We start from the raw sequence: 21,376 nt of genomic DNA, 5'->3' as shown, positions 1-21,376 counted from the left end.
AACCAGGTTGATATTGGTGTTTAGTGTGAGAGGTTAGGAGTTCAAAACCCCTATGCACCCCTCACCACCCTTACTTACACAGTAGGCCTGTTCCTTGGGCATACTCAACGGATGAGCTGTTATTTCATTCTGCTTCAACTTTGTGGTAATTTTGAAGGCTTTCAGAAGACATTTGAAGCTTTGGTGGAGAGGAGGTCACTGAACAAACTATTATCCATCATAGATAACCCCGTCCACCTTCTCCACCCCACACTGGTCCACCAGCGGAACACCTTCTCCAAGAGGCTTCGACAGCTTCGATGTCGCATGGACCGCTACAAGAAATTATTCCTGCCTCATTCCATTAAACTGTACAACAATTCACAGCTGTGTGTAAGATAACTATCTCATTACCTCACACATTACAATATTGCACTATTATGCTACTTGCACACTGGTCACTTCATATTTAATATCTAACATTATACATATTTTATTTTGTGATATATACTATGTATGTAGATTGTAAATTGTATTCTACACTTGTACATTCTTGTTCATTCATCTAAGTATATTTTCCAGTAATTCTGGCATTTCTTTTTAATCTTTGCTATCTTATTTCATTTTTTTTAAAATCTTATTATTTCTAGTATATTTCTTGTATTTTTGGTTTGTGTGTGAGTAAGAATGTGTGTATGTCCTTGGTAATTTGCTACTTGCTGCTTTTAACAGAGTAATTTCCCAATTTGGGATTAATAAAGTCTAAATCTATCTATCTATCCATCTATCCTATCTATCTAGTTTGTGGAGTTAAGGAAACACTACACAGAAGCATTAAATGAAATCTTGATCAAGAAGAATTAGGATTAGCAATACAGTTTAACCACAATGTAGTTTCATGTAGTGCCATTCCAAATGCTAAAATTCCTGTCTCGCTGAGGGTGTATTTAAACTCAAGCCGGAGGTGTTAAGTCTAGCTGAACCTTCAATGTAAACAAAGATATCGCAGACGCCGTAAACACGTGCTTACCTAAATCATGAACCCAAACACCTCAGCACAGATGGAAAACAATGTCAGCCTGACCATACTGCAGTAGAGCCCATCCTTAGGTGTGTGCGTATGAATGCGAGTCGGTTATGTGTTAACTTCCTCCACTGAACTTGGCAGGATGGGAGTGCTTGAGGGAGCACTGTCTTATCATTACGCCTCCCGTCATCTATGGAACCATACAGTTAAACTCTGCCTTAAACAAATTATGACAAACTGCTGTTGTGTTGGACACTGACCTGAATGAGACCTGGGGTACTACGGTCTCAATTTACATAGCATGAGTTCATAAGCTGGGAATTCTACCACAGTGGTGCTTGTGTTGTTGGGAAAACTTTGTCGATTAATTTTATATTTGAGGGTTAATATTGGAAACACCTCTCAGTATAACAAAATGAATCGACAGCAACACAAACTATAGCCTCCAAAATGACCATACAGTTGAATCTACACCTCTCTCAGTATCAACATTTTAGGAAAGTTTGTTTTCTTGAAAGAAAAAGAAAAAAGTGGCACTTCCATCTCAAAATACTGTAGTAGGCTAACAATGTACAGAGGCCTATAAAGTTCCTCCTGTGAACACTAAGCTAAGCTTCAATTATGGTTAGAGACTAGAGAGTACTTCTGAGGTTTGCCAAGGCCTTCGCATGAAAGATGCAAAAGAAAAAGAAAAACCCATCCCTTTCTTTTTTTTTTATTCTACATTTAATATGATGAAAACAAGGCCCTGTACAATCCACCTTTGCAGTGAGTACAATAATTATTTTACAATTTGTACACATTAGAACATGGTGCTAGACTGGTTCCACCCTTTTGAAAATGCAGTCGAGAATGAAAAAAAAAAAAAAAAAAATCCGCTTTGAAAGCTGCACCACAAGGAACCTTCCATTCAGAGAGGAGATAATTTTTTTTGGCCGATCATACAGCAGGCCTGAAGTGAAATATGTGTCATGAGAGACAAAACACCATTTATGGAGCTTTCATGTGTCTTATTGCCCTGATTGATCTGTTAGATAAAAGCATGCCGTGAAGCTACAGCTCTTAATCTCCCCAACCACTAGTTCAGACCTGGCCAAAATATTGAAAATGGCATTAAATATTTCAGCTATGTGAGGTGCAGTTAATTCATTTCAGACATTAAAAACAACCTCAAAAAACAGACATATTTTCAACATAAATTAAGCACTCATGTTTTCTCCAGTACTCACAATGTCTTTTACTGCTGTTGTAAACCAGGTCTGTACCAGTTAACACTTTGTCCTCTTCTTTAAATTTAAAATCCTCTGGGAGGAAAAGGCCAAAAGTGTCTGTCAACCTGTACAGCCATCAATGTGCCACAAAAAAAACAAACATAACACATTGACATCAACATTTAAAACAGGGGAGTGAATTCAAATGTTTTCTTGGTCTCCATGTAGCCGCACGTTTGCTTTAACATGTTTAAGCTCGTTCTCAACAGCACGTAGTTAATTCGCAAACAGGCTCTCCCAATTCTCTCCAAAGGCCACAAGAAACATGATTTTGTACAAAACTAGATCCCCTCCTTTCATTTCTCTCAGCAGAAGAAATCTAACATTGCTAGAAAAACTTCCCCATCTTTTGCATTATTTTTCTTTTTACACATTTTTATGGAAGAAAATGTAAGCTTCCCAGTGTTTCCCAGAATCAATGATGAAAGCACTTCCAAGTTCATTCAAACGCATTGCAGTCCAAAAAAAACAAGGCTCTGTTTCACTCAACTCGATGTTAGCTTTCTTTGAATTCATTGTTTCATTCATTGTTTTATGCTACATAAGTGTACACTTTGCGGTCCTCCGGTGTTCGTGCCAAATATTCCCTCTCAATGAGTCCTTCAATGCGCTTCTTGATGACTACAGGGCTAGGGAGGAATCGTGCTCGTAACTGCTGTGTGACCTGTGAAGACACCAAAAACAGTAACAACATCAGTACATCCTACTTTTCACCTCATCATCATCATCATCATCATCATCATCATCATCATCATCATCATCATCATCATCATCACCATGATTAGGGTTGGGTATCATTTGGGTTTTTTCCGATACCGGTGCTAAAACGATACTTTTAAACGGTGCCGGTGCCTAAACGGTGCCTGAACCGAAATATATATATGTAATATATTTATAATGTATATAATATAAAATAGAAAAAAAGGAGCACAAAACGACAGTTGGCGACATTAAAGAATGGCTTGTTTATTGCTAAGGCCATATGGTCAAAATTAAATGACTGATTAATAATGTAATAACAATAACAATGACTTATTTCACCAGTAAATTGCTGGTAAACGACAAAAACAAGCACCAGATAGGAAAAGGGTATTTTACAATAACTTTGAATGCACCACGAGGCTGGCGAGTTTCAAGTAAACGCACCATCTGTGTTGTTTTTCCGACAACGGCAGCTGCAGTCAGACTGTTACGTCCCGTTGTTGGAATCCTCTACAGGGAAATACAGTCACACTTTACACCGCTTAACTTAAGCTGTCAGCATTTAACCATTGTGTTTAATCCAGCTACTAGCTAATGGTAACGTAGCGTCCCGTGCAGCGATGCTTCTTAAAAAAAAAAGTCAGGCATGTTCCTCGTTACTACCGTTTACGTCGGAACCGGTGCCCTATTGGCACCGCGTTTCGGTACCCAGGCCTAACCATGACCATGTTTTACATCTGTTGCCTTTATTTTTTGTTCTTTTACAATACTGGACTGTTAATTGTGGTCAAAAGAAAGAAAAAAAACCATATTATAGTAATATTATATTATAATTAGATTATAGTAGGACTTCCTATTATTGACTGTATGGGGTGAAACTTTCAACGTTTCCGTGCTGAGGAATACTTCTTGTAAATCATAAAGTTCATCACGAGGAGCTTCACTAAAGGGGAGAAAATGTGCAAATGGGAAATATGCTAATGTGGGAGCTAATGAAACCATTTCAGCTGACTGACCTCAGCTACTAGAACATTGTGCTGCATCTTCTTTCTGGACTTCATAATGCGAACGATGGCTGCTTCGATCTCATGCTTTCTGTCGTCGTCTACTTTCTGTCGCGTCTCCTTCCTCTCCGGGTCGGACTCCCCTTGTTTAGCAGCCACTAGGTGGTGCACAACAAAAGAAAATTAATTAAAAAAACAAGCAGTAAAGTGTGGCTGAAGGTATACATGTTATTTTCCCAAATAAGTGCTTAAAATAATTTGACTGTGATGAGGTGACAGGTACTATTTAAGTTATTTCACACATGTGGTACATAGGGCTTATGCATTTCATTGTTTACTGAATACCATGACATTAGAATATGACATGAAATCAAAATATCGTACTACCTAATATCTTTCCTTCTCTTTAAGGCTGCATTACAGTTCAATGCTGCAAGTTTTACATCTTCAGAAAGCGCAAGACCACTTTCAACAATCCATCAGAAATTCAGTATACGTTACTGTGCATGTCTTAAGAAGACATCATGATTTTGTGTACCTGTCTGGATCTTGACACGGTGAAGTTTGGAGGTAAACTGGTCATTGACTGTAAACACATGGCCATTCTCGATCTCCTTGGACTTGGGCTCCTTGGTGAGAACTCTCTGAGTGGGCTTCCCACAGGCCAGAGACTGCAGCGCTCGCACCAGCTCCCTCTCTGGAATGTCCGTCTCCTGCTGGATCTCCTACAGGGTGAAAAGATCAAGTTCGGGATCATGATAAAACAATAAGCAAGTCGTAACAGAGACAAAAGCAAGAATCTGAAACTGCCTTTTTCCTGCTGAAATTGTATCGGATCAATAAACAGGTTGTTTGTCTTCTGTTTTTGTCAAACTTGGGGAACCCTTACATAAGCGGCTTTCACACATGAACTGCAACCTGAAATTATCTCTACATTACCCGGCGAAGCTGCATGCGAGCATGCAAATGTCCGAATCAGTCGGATTGGACATCAAACAGTGTTTACCCTGCCAGCTCCCTAGTACAAAGTCTGTGTAATCTCTGATTGCACAGAATGTGTGAAAACCTACAGCAAGCCAGTGCACCTACTGATGACAATAAAGATTCAGGAACTTCTATTGGTAAGGGCTGACGCCGAAATCAAATTCGAGGAACGGCAAGAGACATGGTTGTTTATGACCAAACGACTCCATGGTGGAGTGTAATTTGCGTAATGTCCTGTCTGCTGCCTGCTCTACCCAAGTGCCAGCCCTCGTTTAAATCCAATGGAGTATTTCCAGTAAGTGAGAACGCATCTGATACGGACAATCTCCTGTTGTGTAATACATGTGTGCAAGGTAAACTCCGGACAATGTTGGGACCTGATTCCTCAGACATAAGTCGGACTTCATATATGAAAACGGCTTTACTGTTCCATTGCGTAGGGCAGTAAGGTATTAAATTGTGTACCTCAAATATGGACTTGTCTCTGTTGTTGAAAAGCATGAGGATGGTCATCTGGAAGGTGGAGACCTGCAGGATGTGCTTCCTGGTGTTGGAGCCGGTAACCTGGGCTCCTCCTACTCCGACCTCTGACCCATCCTCCTTTTGACATGTTTGGATGAAAGATCAGAATCTAAGAACATGATTCAGAACCCCCTTCCACGAGAAATCATGTTTTCTGTTAAAATGTAAATTTCCTTGTTGCTCAAAATAATGTAAATCATCTTCACAAGAGAAAATTATCACAACTTCATGAAAGAAATGACGTGACAGTCTGCCAGTGCCAATTACTTGACAGTTTTGCATTCTCAGTAAAATTACTAAATAAAATGTACACATAGAAAATTAAAAACACTTACTTCTTAACATTCACATTACACAAAGATTTGAATTGTTGTTTGTAAATCATTGTAACACTGTCCCATCAAAAAATATAGTTTTTAAACTATGGCATAATCACAGTAGTTTAGAAATGTGCTGATGTTCCATTTTAAGGTGGCATGTACCTTTTTGATTGGACCGTAGAAAGTGGCGTTTAGATCTGCAGAGCCCATATGGTGCTGCAGTGTGAGTTGTCTGCCGCTGTGCTTACCAAGATAAAACCTACAAGCAGAGGTCAGAGTCACTCTAGGTTAGCATCTGAGAATAAATCTGTCATGCAGCGGTTGGATTTATTTTCACATTTGTTTTACAGCAATATGTTGATATTTATATCATACTAATAATCGTAAAATTGTATTAATTACATACAAGGCCACCCATGGTCTTGCTCCAGATTACATTAAAGAGCTTTTAACCCGTTATAGCCCAGCCGAGCCCATACGATCAGCTGATCAAAATCTTTTAGCTATTCCACCAACCAGACTGGAACTAAGGGTGACCGTGCGTTTTCGGCTTTTGCCCCTCGGCTTTGAAACAGCCTTCCTCTCAGTGTGAGATCGACTCCACCACAGCTTTTAAATGCCTCCTTAAAACTCATTTTTATAAGATGGCCTACACTTAACTGTGTCCTCTCTTCCATTCTCGCAACACTGCATATTTCCTCTTTTTTGCTACTTTTATGGTTTTATTTACTGGCAGGTAAGTTTCAACTCGTCTCGTTGTGAATCAACTGGGGCTTTACGCCTGTGCGAAGATTCGACTGAGATTGGCAGTCGAATCAGGTTCCTTAGATCGAAGCATCGAATATTCGACTATTTGGCATCACCCCTAGAACAGACACAAGCTTAAATCGTCAATAATGGCTCAGGAACTGGTGGTTACTCTGGTCAGCTTCCATTTGTAACAAAACATAATGTGGCTTAGTAAGACTCTTCATTTTGGATCACACATTTCAGAAACCCTTAAAAACAAAGTGCCGTTATGAAACCATTCACACACATAAGCAATAAACTCCTAGTGTACAACTGACTAACCTTCTAAAGACTTCAAATGCATGTCGCGGTGAAGGAGGGATGTTGCACTTAGGTGTTGCTGATTGTGTTGGCCAGTATCCCGTGGTCAGGACTCTCACAGTGAGATCAACCCCTCCAAGTGACACCTGGAGTTAGAAAAAACACAAGACAAACAATCAGGTTTCAGTCTACGCTGATGTAATTACACCCCGTAGCTCACTGCTACACTGGTTTTTATTGGTGCAATTAGGTTAGAAACAGATAAAAAAAAAAAAGACATAACTTAATTAGACAAAGCATAACTACAGGCTATTGACACAAACTAGGTACAAGTTCAGTTTATCTGAAACAGATCACTGTGATGCATCCAAACTAATTCAAACCCTCTTAAAAGACAAAAATGTAGATAAATTAGAAAAATAGGTTTAAAAGGACTTTCTAGCTATAGATTAAGCAAAAGCGTGAAAAAATAATTACTGTATACTCCACAGTTCACTAATATAATTCCTAACATGAATCACGCTTAATTCAGCAAACTACAATGACAATCAGATACAGTGACAGAGGCTCTGGTGACAAAAAGCCATGTGACAGCACAGCACAAGCCAGAAATTAGCACCATGTATTCCCAGGATATGGATAGTTAGGTACATAATTGTAATTATGTAACTGAGCAACGCAGCAATGCTCAGTCAGTCAAGCAGCCATGTACTGATTACAGTTCACAAATGGGCTCATTATTTTGACATATTGAGTTGTGGCATGCAGCGTCTCCTCACCCCAGTTGTCTGAAGATGTTGTCTAAACTCATCCATGGTGGTGTTGGAGATGCTCATATCCCGGAACATGCCCTCCAGTTTAGAGGTGAACTGACAGCCGCACTCGGTCTGAGCAATTAAGAACAGAAGAAGAATCACATTTAGTTAATCGAAAGCTGTTCAAGGTAAATCAACAACTCATGATGGTCATCAGATCTTTGTCAATTTCATACAGCCTGCTTCCTGTATGTTTCCCCTAACCTTTGTAATGTACCTACACATTGAATGAAGCTTAAATCCCTACAACAGGGGTTAAGATACTCCTAACCCTATAAACAAGATCACACAAGTTGTCTGACACAAATTAAGCCGACTCAAAGAAATCTTCATAGTGATGTGAAAAATGTTAAGAACGTTTTTAGAATTGGACAGGCAGTTATAAAAACACAGGGAATAAGAGGGAAGAGGGAAATCTCATTATTTACTCCAAAGTTATATTGAGTTATATCACACTCCTGCTCACCTTGAGCTTTGAGATCATGTTCTTCTCAGAGTCATCAGAGACACTCTTGTTGGTGAGCAGCCTGCGGGCGAGGTGCTGCTTGTAGTACCTCTCAAACACGTCCTTCTCCTGCATGAAGCGGAACAGCACCATGGCCTTGTCCAGTATAGACTCCACCTCTTGCTCTGTCAACTGGACAAAAAAACAAAATGATGCAGGTTACATAGGATGGTCATAAACAGAGTCAATAATCTGATAAACCCCCTCGACTCCCTATTTCCTATGATACTCCAACACACATAAATGGTTTGGACATTCCCTACTTATAAATATAAGCAATAATAGCATTGCTTGTTTGGGAGATATGTAGTTTGGCATAAAATCAAAATGCTTTTATGGTGCAGTGTGGTATTAATTTGGGAATAAGCAGGCCGGTAACATCTGTGGTGTGTCATAAAATACGAGTATGTATCCATCAGAGTGCTCACCCCTTTTACTCCTTTCTTCAGTTTGTCGTCAATAAAGAGTGAGAGGTACTCAGGCGAGCGAGAGTTGAGGTTAAGGAAGTACTCAAAGTCGCCTGCAATAGTTTGTTTGAAGAGCCGGTCATTATTAAAGGACTCCTGGAGAAACCGGTCGAAACGGGACTTCAGGTCCAGCAAACCCTGCAGGAAAGGAGACGGGATGATTAAGGATAATACAGCAGCAACGTGCATGAACGGGTAGCTTAACACAGCAATTACAACTCCAACAGGGAAAGACGGTCTCATCAACAAAGAGTCACGCTGCTGTCAATTAGACGAGAGTAAGAACAGGAGTGGAACTGCAAACCACAGAGACCGTTTCACACAGGAGCTTCAAAAGCACTGAAAGATGAGAATAACAAGACTTTTAAAAAGAAGTGCCTTCTCTCTAGTGGCCTGAATGACCTCACTTGTTATTAAGTACTGTGCAACGACACAGTGTGGTTGAGGGCAGACAGAGACCATCATGGCTTGTGGCCACAAACGCAGGGGGTCTGAGCAGTTATCCTCTGCTGGGAGGCTATGGAAGTACATTATGGCTAAGGCTGGGCACGCAATGGTGTGCTAAAGTGTGCAGAGCCTGTAGAAATTACTCCATAATTACTAACAAGGTTACATCTCTCCATTCACCTAAAATATATGCAGTTGGATTATAGTGTGCTTCAACAGAGCGTGTGTACCATCAGAACGGCCTCCTACTCTTGCAGCAGCAAAATTAATTGAAAATGTTACAACAAGTTTCACAAGACTAAGCAAAAACATTGCTGCACTCTAATGTCTCCTGATGCCCCATCGTCTTACCTGGATGTAGTCTACAGGGTTCTTTCCCTCTCCCTCCTCTGACACGAGAGCCTTTCCTTGCTCCCGCAGGTATGAGCTCATACACTCACACATAGTCTTCAGCCCATTGGGAACCCTGCTGAACAGCTTGTACATGCACGCCAAATCTGTGACGGATATGCACGAATACACACACAAGCACACATATTAGAGAAGGAGTGCAGAGTGAACTGAAATACCTCTGAGCATAGTGATGTGAAAATATTTTCCGAAGGCATTGCTGAAGCAACAGCACTACAGTCCCAGTTTCTTCTAAATCTAGCAATCAAATTTACTTTCCTTGTGTGTTATCGTTTGTGAAATGAGCAAGGGGAGCATTGCGACTGCATTTCTCATCTAGTAAAATATATATATAAACATATCTCTTGCAATTGACAGTAACAAAGCTTATTGAAGAGTGTTGGGGATTTCCGTTTCTCTCTTTTTTTTATTTTTGGAGTGAGATATGAAATATAACGTGTGTAATGTGTAATTTACTAAATTTAAATATTTGACAATGTACAAATGCTAAAGACACGAGGCATAAGCAACAAAGGACTGCAGCACTCTTACCGTCTGTCTTCCCGTTTTTGAGCATGTGGACCAGGCCAGAGTTCTCCATCTCTACGATTGTCTTCATGTGTTTGGAGATGAGCTCCCGTTCCACCACCTTAACAATAGGCTCTTCTGTAGATTTATCCAGGCAGTGCATCACCCGCTCAATCTCCTCATTGATTCTGGCTTCCACCTTCTTTATGTACACACTGGCACTGTTTTCTGCAAGGAACTTTTGGCTCTCCATCTAAAATGAAAACAAGAAACACTTTTAAGCTGTAAGAGACAAAAATGTTTCTCAAACTCCTTTGCATATTTTTGCACTTTTTTACAACTTTGGTCATCCAGCCTACAGTACGTACTACAGTATATATATAACTTGCGTTGTTGATCCTTAGACGTTTCAAGAATCATCTGTACTTACACTGTATTTTATATATATTTTATTTATTTATAAAGACCACAGAAATATAATTTGGATCCAAATACAAGATAAACAATGAACAGTTGGGGAAAGTATGTTCTACCACAAACCTGGAAAAATTCTGCAGACATTTCTAAGAACGGTGCCTCAAAGTCTTCTTCGTAAACAGATCTCCCTTCAAGGCCGAGGATCATTAACATTTGGCAGGCATTTCTAATGGCCCCCCTGGTGGAGAGGAGAAGCACACGAAATGTTGAAGGCACAGAAGAAAACAAAAAAAAAAAAAACATTTCTGGACACTCATTTCACACTTAATATTGGTGGCAACTAACCTTTGACTAATTTGTTCACAGGAAAAAAAAAAAAAAGTAACAAAATTAATTGCAGCAGATGTACTTTTTTTTAACCTTTATTTATTCAGGGAAGGAAGCCTCTCTTTTGCAAGAACGCCCTGATCACATTGACACACATTCACACCCGGAAGCTGCCCAGTACAACAATCGGATCTGCTGGCCACTGAGCAGCTCTACTGGAGCAGTTGGGGTTAAGGGCCTTGCTCAAGGGCACCTCAAAAGGTGGTAATGAGGCAGAAGCAAGTGCTGCTCTTTCACTTTCCCCTCACAGATTTATCCTGTTGGTGCAGCCTGTGATGATTTAACATTTTCCTTAAAAAGGGACTGGGATTACCTCTACACTGCTCTTACAGACCATTCCCAAATACGCGAAATACCCACTTTGTTTTTCACGGCCACATGCACTAACATACATGTGCGGCCAGACCGGCTATTAATACAACACACACACAGGGAGTGTGACTTCATTCTCTGCTCAGGACGCCATAACTCCACCATATCTTTTTACATAGAAAATATTGGTTTGCTGCTATATTAATGTTCTGAATGTCGAGTACAGCCCCTTAAATTATCTGACTAAATATGAAGGACGTGAATTCCATTTTCATCAAAATTTATGTGCAACTGAAATAAAAATCAACTTGTCAACATCAACTGGCAGTTAATGACGTTGTCATGCAATTAATCCTGTCTGGGAGTCTTTATCTTTATCTACCTGTCCACCACCTCCCCTTTCCTCTCACGTGCGATCATGTCCAGCAGGGTCTGTCGGAGGTGGTCTCTGATGCAGCCATAACGAACCACTTGATCCCTAAAGATAATGAGACCCAGGTTGTAGACATTTTCTACATTGTTCTGCTGTACATACACCCGATCCTGTGAGACAAACACAAAAAAAGTACAAGTAATGTCTTGGTCAACATTGACTATATGCATCTTCCCCTTTAAAATCTCTTATGTGGTTAAATGAGTTTCTGCGTCATCCTTTAAAGTGGGTTTAAGCTTGAGTGTTGTTAAACTGAATATAAGATTTATCCCCTTATCAACTCCTGATGTACAGCATGATCGTGTGTGGTATAGTGGTTATTTTAATTTCAGTCTTACTTCCAGACTCAGCCTTCAGATTTCATATATCTCACTTATGCATTGACATAATAACTGAAATATCTGGCACAGACAACACTCCCTCTACACAAAGTTTAGTCCTGCATAGACATGTTCTCTTATTGCCAATAAAGGTTTTTAATACTTTAAATCTACATGTGTAGCTGAAGCTGAACAACTGTGACAGAAGACATTCTTTCTTTAGTCATAGCATACATAATAATAACTTTATTTGTATAGAACCTAACAATAGTTTACAATAGGGGTGGAACGGTACACAAAAGTCACGGTTCGGTTCATACCTCGGTTCAGACATCACAGTTCGGTACAATGGAGGGAAAAGCAAAACAAAAATGCAGAAGGCACATTTTTTTTTATTGTGCATGTCTCAGGCTGTACCACCTAGTGTCATACAGTCTCTCCCCTGAGCTAGCTGCAACAGCCTGAAGTATGTAAAGTAAGATGTAAACAGTAAACAATAAGTACCCCACATCATCTCCAGACTCCATCTGTAACTTGTAAACAAAATAAGACAATCTATAAAACTGAAAATACAGCATCTCTTATTTATGAAAGTGCAAATTACATAGAAGAATAACAAAACAAAATTCTACTTAGGCAAGACCTTCCCCCACAAAAGATAAAAAAAGTATTCTTGCTATTAAGTGCGACAGCATTTCTAGTTTCCACTCTGCCACGACCTCCTGTAGCTTCTCAGCTAGGCTTTAATTTCCCACTCAGTCAATAAAATGAGCAGTCACCGTGAGATAGCTTTCCGTAGCACGCGAAGTCCAACCATCAGTCGTTAGTGAAACGGAGGGTGCAGCTGACAACTCGTGCTCGATCAACGTCCGTGTTTGGTTGTATATTGGGTTATATTATATAAGGGACAGTTTGCCTCATGTGTGGACGGGATGGCATGTTGTAACGAGGTTTGAGTACATACAGCAAATACTTGAAGCCAGGTTCCTCTACGAGTGAATATGGGCGCATTGAAGATAACGTGTAAATTCCGATTGCTTCAGTGATTTTTTTGGCCCTATTTGTATTTGTATCTAAAGGGTGGTTAAGCACTGTAGGGAGAAGTTGGACAGTTTGTTTTGGTCTCATTCCAGTGATTGGCACATCTGGGTAATGGCGTCGGATATCCGTTAGCATGTTAGATGTATTTCCACTCACATACCCAACAACTGCTGAACAACGCCGACACAGTCCCCGTCTTATCCACCACTCTCTCTCCTGTACTACTGTAACTGACTGGGAAACCAGAGTTTTCCCAAACTTGCGATCTTAAAGAGGCCGGTATGTCTTCTAACTCTTGTGGGTCGCCACCACTCGCTATAGGCTAGGCTACTCGTCCTTATTGCTGCTAGCTCTGAGTCACTCACTGGACCGTCGACATGTAGGCTGAGCTCGGGAGCTTCAGAGCGGGGGGGCTACAGATTAGGTGTCCCTAAAGAAACGCGTATCTAACAGTAGTTGGTTAATTAATTTGCACGCAAGTTTTATTTATTTTTAAATTCATGTACCGAACCGAGATGCCCGTACTGTTTCGGTTCAATACGAATACATGTACCTTTCCACCCCTAGTTTACAAAGTGCTCTGACAGAAGAAACAAAAGCACATACAAACCAATACACATACATACTATATATATATATATATATATATATATATATATATATATATATATATATATATACACACACACATACATACATACATACATATACATATATATATATATATATATATATACACACACACATATACACACACACACACACACACACACACACACCATTGTAGTAGTGAAAAAGTGAAAATAGATGGGGCACCTTTAAAGGACAGAAAAAAATTTAAAATTCAATAAACAAAATGAAATTAACAGGTGATAAGGTAAAAAGACAATAAAAACACAATAAAAGAATAAGAAGTACCTTAAGCCTCACTGAAGCCCAACTTTTTCTAAAATAATATAATAATAATATTCACTTTTATAATTCTGTTGTGTTCTCCTTACTGATGTGTGCTGTTATTAAGCTGTGCCAATGTGTTCAATAAGAATCCCAGGAGAAATCAGCAACTCACCATATACATAAGGATGTCTCTGATCATCACCATAGCTGTTTGATGGTCATTCCAGGCCTGATTTAGGGTTTGAAGGAAGTTATTGTTTAGGGAGTTGAGGACATCTTCTCGTACCTTTCGGGGAGACAAACACACATGCATGAAGTGGGTATACTACAAAATTAAAAAATGCTGCATCATGCTGACACTTATTTTGTGATTTCTTGGTTATGCAGTATTTTAATGTGACCCTACTTTGCGGTTTCTTTAATACCTTTTCTTTACTAGTCAGGCATACAAACCTTGGTAGTGGTCACACTGCAGTGTGACTCAGCATTGTATACTTCTCCATGGAGTAGATTCTTAAGGGCACACAGACTTCCCCTTTTTCTCCTTCTAGACAGAGATGATCACCTCTGCCTTTACTAATTCTCAAGATCAAGATTTCTTTCTTATTCATAGCCAGCTCAATAATGTTGAGGTGCAAGACGGAAGCAAACAGATGCATCTGAATATGCCTTCCAATCAAAGACTCATTATGCGCACTCATGGCTTACATATAAAAGTGATTATGAGGTTACTACGGTTGCTTGGTGCTGATAAGTTGAAGCTTATGTTCATCTGTTCTGACAATTTCTTATGCGTCTGGTCCATCATATTAAACAATACATGTATTTCAGCAATATACATATACTAAACTATTGTTTAATGAATGAAATATGAATGTTCACTTTACATTAACCCTGCACAATTCGGGGAAAAATATGAATCACGATTTTTTAGCTTAGAATTGATATCACGATTCTCTGCCACGATTTTTTTTCTCACAAAGTGTTAATGTTTATTGCACACATGAACCATGACAAAACAAAACAAATTGGCAGTACCAAACATAGATTTTTTTTTGGCACCTATAGCACATTGTGCATCACCACAAGCCTGTAAATATAGAGGCTTCAAAGAGAAGGGAGAGCATTGCAGCGCTTTAAAACCTTTTTTATACAGTCTATGTTTAAAACTCACAGAAGAAAGTAGTAGCATTTGTGATGCAGTTGGCTCGTAAAATTAAATGAGAATCAAAGTCATATATATATATATATATATATATATATATATATATATATATATATATATATATATATAAATAAAAAAAAAAAAATCAAAGTTATTTAAAAATTAAATCGTGAACAGGGTGAATCGAGATCGCGAATTTATAACGATTAATTGTGCAGGCCTAATTAACGTACAGTCTCTACAGCTGTCTCAATGCATTACGTTAACACAAATTTTGGATTGTTATCTCTGTACGATGCACATAACCTTTATACTTCATACTGTGAAAGTTTGCACATTCCTTGGTCAATATCGCAAACCTTCCTGTACATAACTGTACAGCTTTTTCATTTTAAAGATTATTTTTTGGGCATTTTAGGCCTTTATTTATATAGGACTGATGAAGACATGAAAGGGGAGAGAGGGGGAATGACATGCAGCAAAGGGCTGCAGGGCAGATTCTAACCTGCAGCTGCTGCGTCGAGGAGTAAACCTCTCTATATAGGTGCCTGCTCTACCAGGTGAGCTACCCAGGCGCCCAGCTTTTTCATTTTAAAAACAGATAAATTCTACAATATTTTTTTTCATATTTTTATTGCTAATTTTTCTATTTCCCCTTTATGTTTCTTGATTTTTTCAGTACTTGCTTTTTATCTTTATTATTTTCTCTTACTTTGTTCATTATTTTTGTTAAGGCAAATTTCATGGCTATGAAAACCTACTTGGCAATTTTGATGACATGCTATTTAGAAGGATGTGATGGACCACTGTGAATAACTGAAGTTGAAACAAGAGTGAGATTTCATCCATTGGCATCTAGACATTAGATATTATGGAGCAAGAAGACATATGTATATAGTCGTTGCCATATTTATTGGAGTCACTATGAAACAACAGAAGAAGCAAAATAACCCATGAAGGCCACGCGTTTTATAGAAAAAAGGTGGGCGGGATTTTAAGCTCTTCTTCAGCCGTTGTCTAGATGAAATTATAGGAATTGTATCCGTCTGCTCTTTAATGTTGGCTTGAAAATTCACCTGCTGTTCGGCCTGGTCAGAGCTTAGCAACATATGAAGCTTAGAGTCTAAACTCAAACCGTGTCATTGTTCAAAAAAAAAAAAAAAAAAAAAAAATCTCATCTCCAAATCCTGTCAATAATTCTTGATGCTAGCAATTAATAGGCCTCTATTTAACCAAACTGAAAAGTAGAGTGACTGCCACATAGGAATATGTTTATATTATATCTTTACGATCTAAGTAGTAGTAACTAGTTGAGATGCAAAAGAAAATCATTATCTTGAGTTGTTTTCAATACTTCAGTCTGGCTGAAGTGTCTGAGATAAGTTTGTGGATTTTAGGCTGCATTCCAAACCATTACTTCCGTCTTCAATCGAAAGTGACATCTGGATACTTATTAGATAATAAAAACTCACTCAGGTGTCAGCTCTCTCGTCTTTGAACTGCCGCTTGTTGACATTCCCTGACTGCTAATTTACTAAACCTGCCAAGTTGAGAATGTATATTTAATTAACCTGTGAAACCATCTGGCTGCTGTTCAACAGTAGGCTGCTGAAATATTGCTCATTGGGTATCTGCACACTGTAAACTGCACAGAAACATTTATTACAGATGTCATGGCCAAACTTAATTTGTTACAAATTACACAGTATGCAACAAAAAATAAGTGACAGCTTGGAAAACTATTCACTGATGGGTTCTCTAACTTACATGTATCAGCAGGAATTTGAAAACAAATTAATCTCATAGTTACAGTATCAGCATTGGAATTCCATCCCTTTTTTTACAGACTGCTCAGAATAATCCAATTCACTAACATTTGACTGGCTGCCATTTCACTTTCAATAGATTTCGCCAAGCAAATCCAAAACTAAATGTCCAGTTTGAGATAATTGTGCTCTGTTAAGGCGCCATTCAAAGACATACTGTTGCTCTCGTAATACACAAGGCAAAACCTGTTTTACGAAAGGCTAGCAGACAGAAAACCAGCATTGTGCAGCTGAAAACCCAGAACAAAATTACAACTTAAGGACCCTATCCACAAACCCAGGCGCTTCAAGCAAGTTACAGAAATTGCGAAAAGGAGGTCTACGTGATCCTTAAAGAGTTCTAAAAATCTCCCATTACACAAGACAAGTGTAAAAAACTCTGAAATTGTATTACCCAGCTTTCTAACTGCATTCAATACTCACTCACCCTCACAAGGCTGCTCATGAATGGAAACAGCTCGTTTTCAGATATTAACTTTGTTTTGCAAGGACGACACAAGTAGTAACATGAACCTTAATATAAAGTCTATGCCAGATTCTGTTTAGCACCAAGAAGGCCACTGAAAAGAGACTGCCCATCTTAAATTCAGATCCACAATTCAATCCAGGTGTAATCCATTTCAATTTACTTTATTATTGTAGTAACTATACACGTCAATGTTCTTTGTTGTTACTGTTACCATATATCAACTATGATTTTTAGCATTTCTAAATTGAGTATCTTATATTAAAGTATGAACCGATAATTATTTATTACACACTTGAGTGAAATAGCAGTCAAATATACTTTGAAACAACAAAAAAGGGGCATAAAGCAATGTGTCATCACTTGACTTTAAGTGTCTGGCAAATGAACCAAGCTTAAGAGGTGCACCTCTCTGTGTGTTATCATTTCCTTTGATAAAGAAAAGAAACACATTTGCCTGCTACAGCGATTCAAGGGATTTCAAGGGAGTTTAAGGAATTACTAATGTGTTTACAACAGGAGTAATTACCTTGTTTGTGTAATCCCAAAATAGTTATCAAATCATGCCTAATGTTTAGCAAATACCTGCAGTCTGTGTTAGTCTTACTTTGTTTATAAGGTGTTCAGTGACGACCTCCCGCAGACCTGTGTACAGCTTCTCTCCATGTTTGTGGAGCACCATTGTGTAGGCGTTCCTGTACAGTTCCTCGAAGCTTAGGCCGCTGTTGTTCTTCCTCTGAATCTCCTGGATGGCATTTTTCAGAAGGTCCCAGATATTGTTGACGTACTTCTCATCCATCGTCATCTGCAAAAGGTAGCCAGTAATGGGTTAAATAAGATGACCATTACCTATGATTATTTGTACCAACACTTAGACGCAAGGATCTTGTTTCTAAATCAAGCCTCCCGATGCAGATAGACTCCCACCTCTGTGTAGTTTTGTCCTCAAGATTCTTTCTGCATTGGAAATGTGGGCCAGGGGATGGGGTGAAGAATAAATGGTCTACCTGATTGATCCCTATCAATAACCACAGGCTTGTTAAATGTCTATAAGATTTAATAATCATCAATTCACAAGGTTTCATTGTTTATTACCTACTCATTAAAGTAAATGAGACAGTTTTACTAAGCCTAGAAAAAAGGTCTACCTGGAAGAATCAATAAGGGCAATAATGCCACATTACATCCAAAAGGTCCGAACATGACTGTAATAAACATAAGCTGTGGGGCATTATTATAACTGCAAATATGCTTTAAACCTAAGAAGTTCTTGGGGACTTCCCAATAGCCAAACCCATGTTGGTCAAAGGAGAAAACTTAATGTGTGCCACAGCTAGTGAGGAGGAACAGTGTGTGCTCCTTCTAAGCAGACAAGCCCAAACACATGCATGTCAGGATGCTGTTCTAGCTGCAAGTTGGTAAGGACTGGGCCACATTCAACAGGCTCACATGGGTCCTAAAGGTCCTCTGTATTAACACAAGTTAGCCACTGTCACTTGCACATAACTTGAAAGTACTCAATTACTCATAGAGGAGTAACAAAACAAGTATCTGGTTGATGTACAGTCTCACACAGCCAGTCACAGACAGACTGAAATTTCAATTTAAGCAGAATGAGGTCAATCCATAAATGAGGTCTATCAGGGACTTGCAGACAAAGGGAGTGCCAGGTGGACGAGGAGAGGAATCCTAAATTACAATTTATCACTGAAAAAAACGACAGAAAGAAGACTTAGATCTTTTACTGATATTAATATTACAATCATTGATGCAAACCCATAACCTACGGTTGAGTTAACTGATTTGTTTATTTTAGCATCCATAATAGCTGTAGAAACGTAACGTTGCTGCTTGTTCTTGCATACAGTTGGAAATCTAGCTGGCATTTCAGTGCACAAAAAGTCAGACAAATGTAGAGCTCAGACGCACAGACGTCATGCATTTGATAAAGAAAGCCAAAAGCAGTCAAAACAACAAGTGTCAAGAGTCAGGGCTAACGTTAGCATCGGCTATGACGACAGATCCAATATGTTAGCTAACGTTCGGGGAGTTCTGAGGCAGTTAAAGACAATTAAAGTGATTCTTAAAACTTCCCACTGAGCTGGTAATATAACGGCATAGCCACCTAATCAACAGAATGGACCATTTGAGGGTTGTACTTTGTTTACGGATAGGCAAGTCATATCTGCTGCCCAGCTGGTTAGCCTGTTAGCATTTAGCCAACAGCCCAGACCACGGTGATCGAGTCACCGCCTGTCGGGCAAGCAGAGCACCTACTGCGGTGTGCACTTACAGGAAAGGCCCGTATCCTCATTTTGGTGTCCTTCTTGGTGCCGCCTTTGCTGAGATTGGACATGGTTGCCTCGGCCGTGGGCTCTGTATTCACATGAAAGTATTCTTCAGGGAGGGACGGGAGTGACTACTGGTTAATGGAGCAGCTGACGAGCTTTCACTCGACCTCGTAGCTCCGCGTCCCGGCACCGCAAGTTTATTGTTGACAGCCAAACGCCAAATCCGATAGTTTTTCATACAGCAATGGCGGACTACCTGCAGTTCTCATTGCGCAGAGCTCACGCACTCCAAGTCACGCGAGAAAGTAATAATTTGTAACAATTTTCTCAACTTTACTTGCACCTGTACTTTTACTTTTAATTTACATTTTCACACACACATATAGGCTATTACAGACTGTGCAGCAGTGAGTATTGTTTATTCAATTCATTAAATAGTTTATTCTGTACTGTAATTCTACACTGGAAGTAGAGTCTATTTTACAGTGGTGAAAGTACTTACTTTACTAATAAAAGTAGTAATACCACAATATATCCAGTAGCTTTACTTCAATTTTGATTTACTTGAGGCTTACTTGAGTACTTCCATTTTATTTTACTTTTACCTCTACTCCACTACATTGCTTTCAAAGGGAAATATTGTACTTTTCTTTCCTCTACATTTAACAGTGACACCTACTTGTTAATTTTACAAGATTTTACATACAAAAGATATGATGCATTGTTGTGTATACTGTGCTCAAACTTACCTCCACCTCCATCAACTACAGCATTAAAGTACGCTACTGCTTACATTTTAATGCATCAATAACAATAATCTAATAATATAGTAATATAGCCTCACTGTCAGTGGCCATTCTGCATAATGAGTACTTTTACTTTTGACAGTTTAAGTACATCTTATTGCAGATACTTCTGTAATTTAATTTAAGTAACATTTTTGATTGCAGGTCTTTTACATGTAACAGTTTTTTTGTTTTGTTTTTTTTTACACATAAGTAGATAAATCATCTGAATACTTCTTCCAACACTGCCAAACAAAACACCAAGTCCTGCAATTAAACTTTTACTCAAGTAACTACAGAAATAATGTAAAATGTATAGTATCAAAAGTAAAACAAAAAAATAAATAAATGCAAATAAATACTCAAGCAGAATGGCCCATGTCAGTGTTACAGTATGTATATGTGCATATTGTAAAGTCAAATTGTTTCTGAATTTCTATTCTATTATTTTATGTGTTCTACTGTGGTGAGATCATGTGCTGGTGTAAAGTCCACCCTGTGATTTGCTTTGTGTCATGTTATGGGTTTTCTTTTTGTTCCAGCTTAATTTGGTGTGATTGGGTTGGTTTGGGGTATGATTTGCTGCCTAAGTCTTTGGGTCAGCTGGATGAACTCCTTTTCTGCCTACACCTCTTGGCATATTTGCAAAGTCTGTACGTTTATGTCATTTTTCTCATATTCATAAATCAAATATTTGATTTCAATTTTAAATTCAAAGGTTCTCTAAACTGGAATAGCTTTAATTACATTTTTATTGGGATGCCAAATTCAGTGAATATGAAACTGTATGTTGTCTTGTACGCTTATGCTTTTCTTGGCCAGGTCGCCGTTGCAAATGAGAACCTGTTCTCAACGGCCTACCTGGTTAAATAAAGGTTAAATTAAAAAATAAATTAAAAATGCTTTCAATTAAAATAGCTTTGTTTCTAGCAAGGTTTGTCACATTTCAATTGGGTTAATTTGATTAAATACAGATGCATTCCTTTGAAAGGACCCATGTCAAATTCTTAAGTGACGCATATTCC

The 21,376-nt window shown here is 38.8% G+C and overlaps 2 protein-coding genes across 3 annotated transcripts in view; both read right to left on the bottom strand.

The window, feature by feature from the left end:
- Positions 1-1,705: 1,705 nt before the first annotated feature.
- Positions 1,706-19,848, bottom strand: cul3b (cullin 3b). 2 transcript variants are annotated; one of them, XM_031293245.2, is made up of 16 exons: positions 19,569-19,848; positions 17,883-18,080; positions 13,991-14,104; positions 11,510-11,670; positions 10,552-10,666; positions 10,036-10,264; positions 9,445-9,590; positions 8,608-8,784; positions 8,141-8,311; positions 7,639-7,746; positions 6,881-7,005; positions 5,972-6,068; positions 5,433-5,567; positions 4,522-4,708; positions 3,996-4,141; positions 1,706-2,941 (listed from the first exon to the last, which is right to left on the bottom strand). In XM_031293245.2, exons 1-16 carry the CDS (start codon positions 19,629-19,631, stop codon positions 2,810-2,812), a joined length of 2,304 nt encoding a protein of 767 aa, XP_031149105.1. In that variant the 5' UTR covers positions 19,632-19,848; the 3' UTR covers positions 1,706-2,809. The 2 variants fall into 2 exon arrangements, with proteins under 2 accessions (XP_031149105.1, XP_031149106.1); XM_031293246.2 differs by having other exon boundaries at positions 5,433-5,564.
- The window catches only part of LOC116045553 (cGMP-dependent 3',5'-cyclic phosphodiesterase), a 190,115-nt gene continuing 174,843 nt past the window's right edge, over positions 6,105-21,376 (bottom strand). Inside the window, exon 32 of the transcript XR_004103955.2 lies at positions 6,105-6,116. The gene's annotated coding sequence lies outside the window, so the exon portion shown is untranslated. The remainder of the gene's footprint in view (positions 6,117-21,376) is intronic.

This window comes from Sander lucioperca, chromosome 5, assembly GCF_008315115.2.
Source record: "Sander lucioperca isolate FBNREF2018 chromosome 5, SLUC_FBN_1.2, whole genome shotgun sequence".
Lineage (NCBI taxonomy): Eukaryota > Metazoa > Chordata > Actinopteri > Perciformes > Percidae > Sander > Sander lucioperca.
This window is presented reverse-complemented; position numbering and strand designations above follow the sequence as displayed.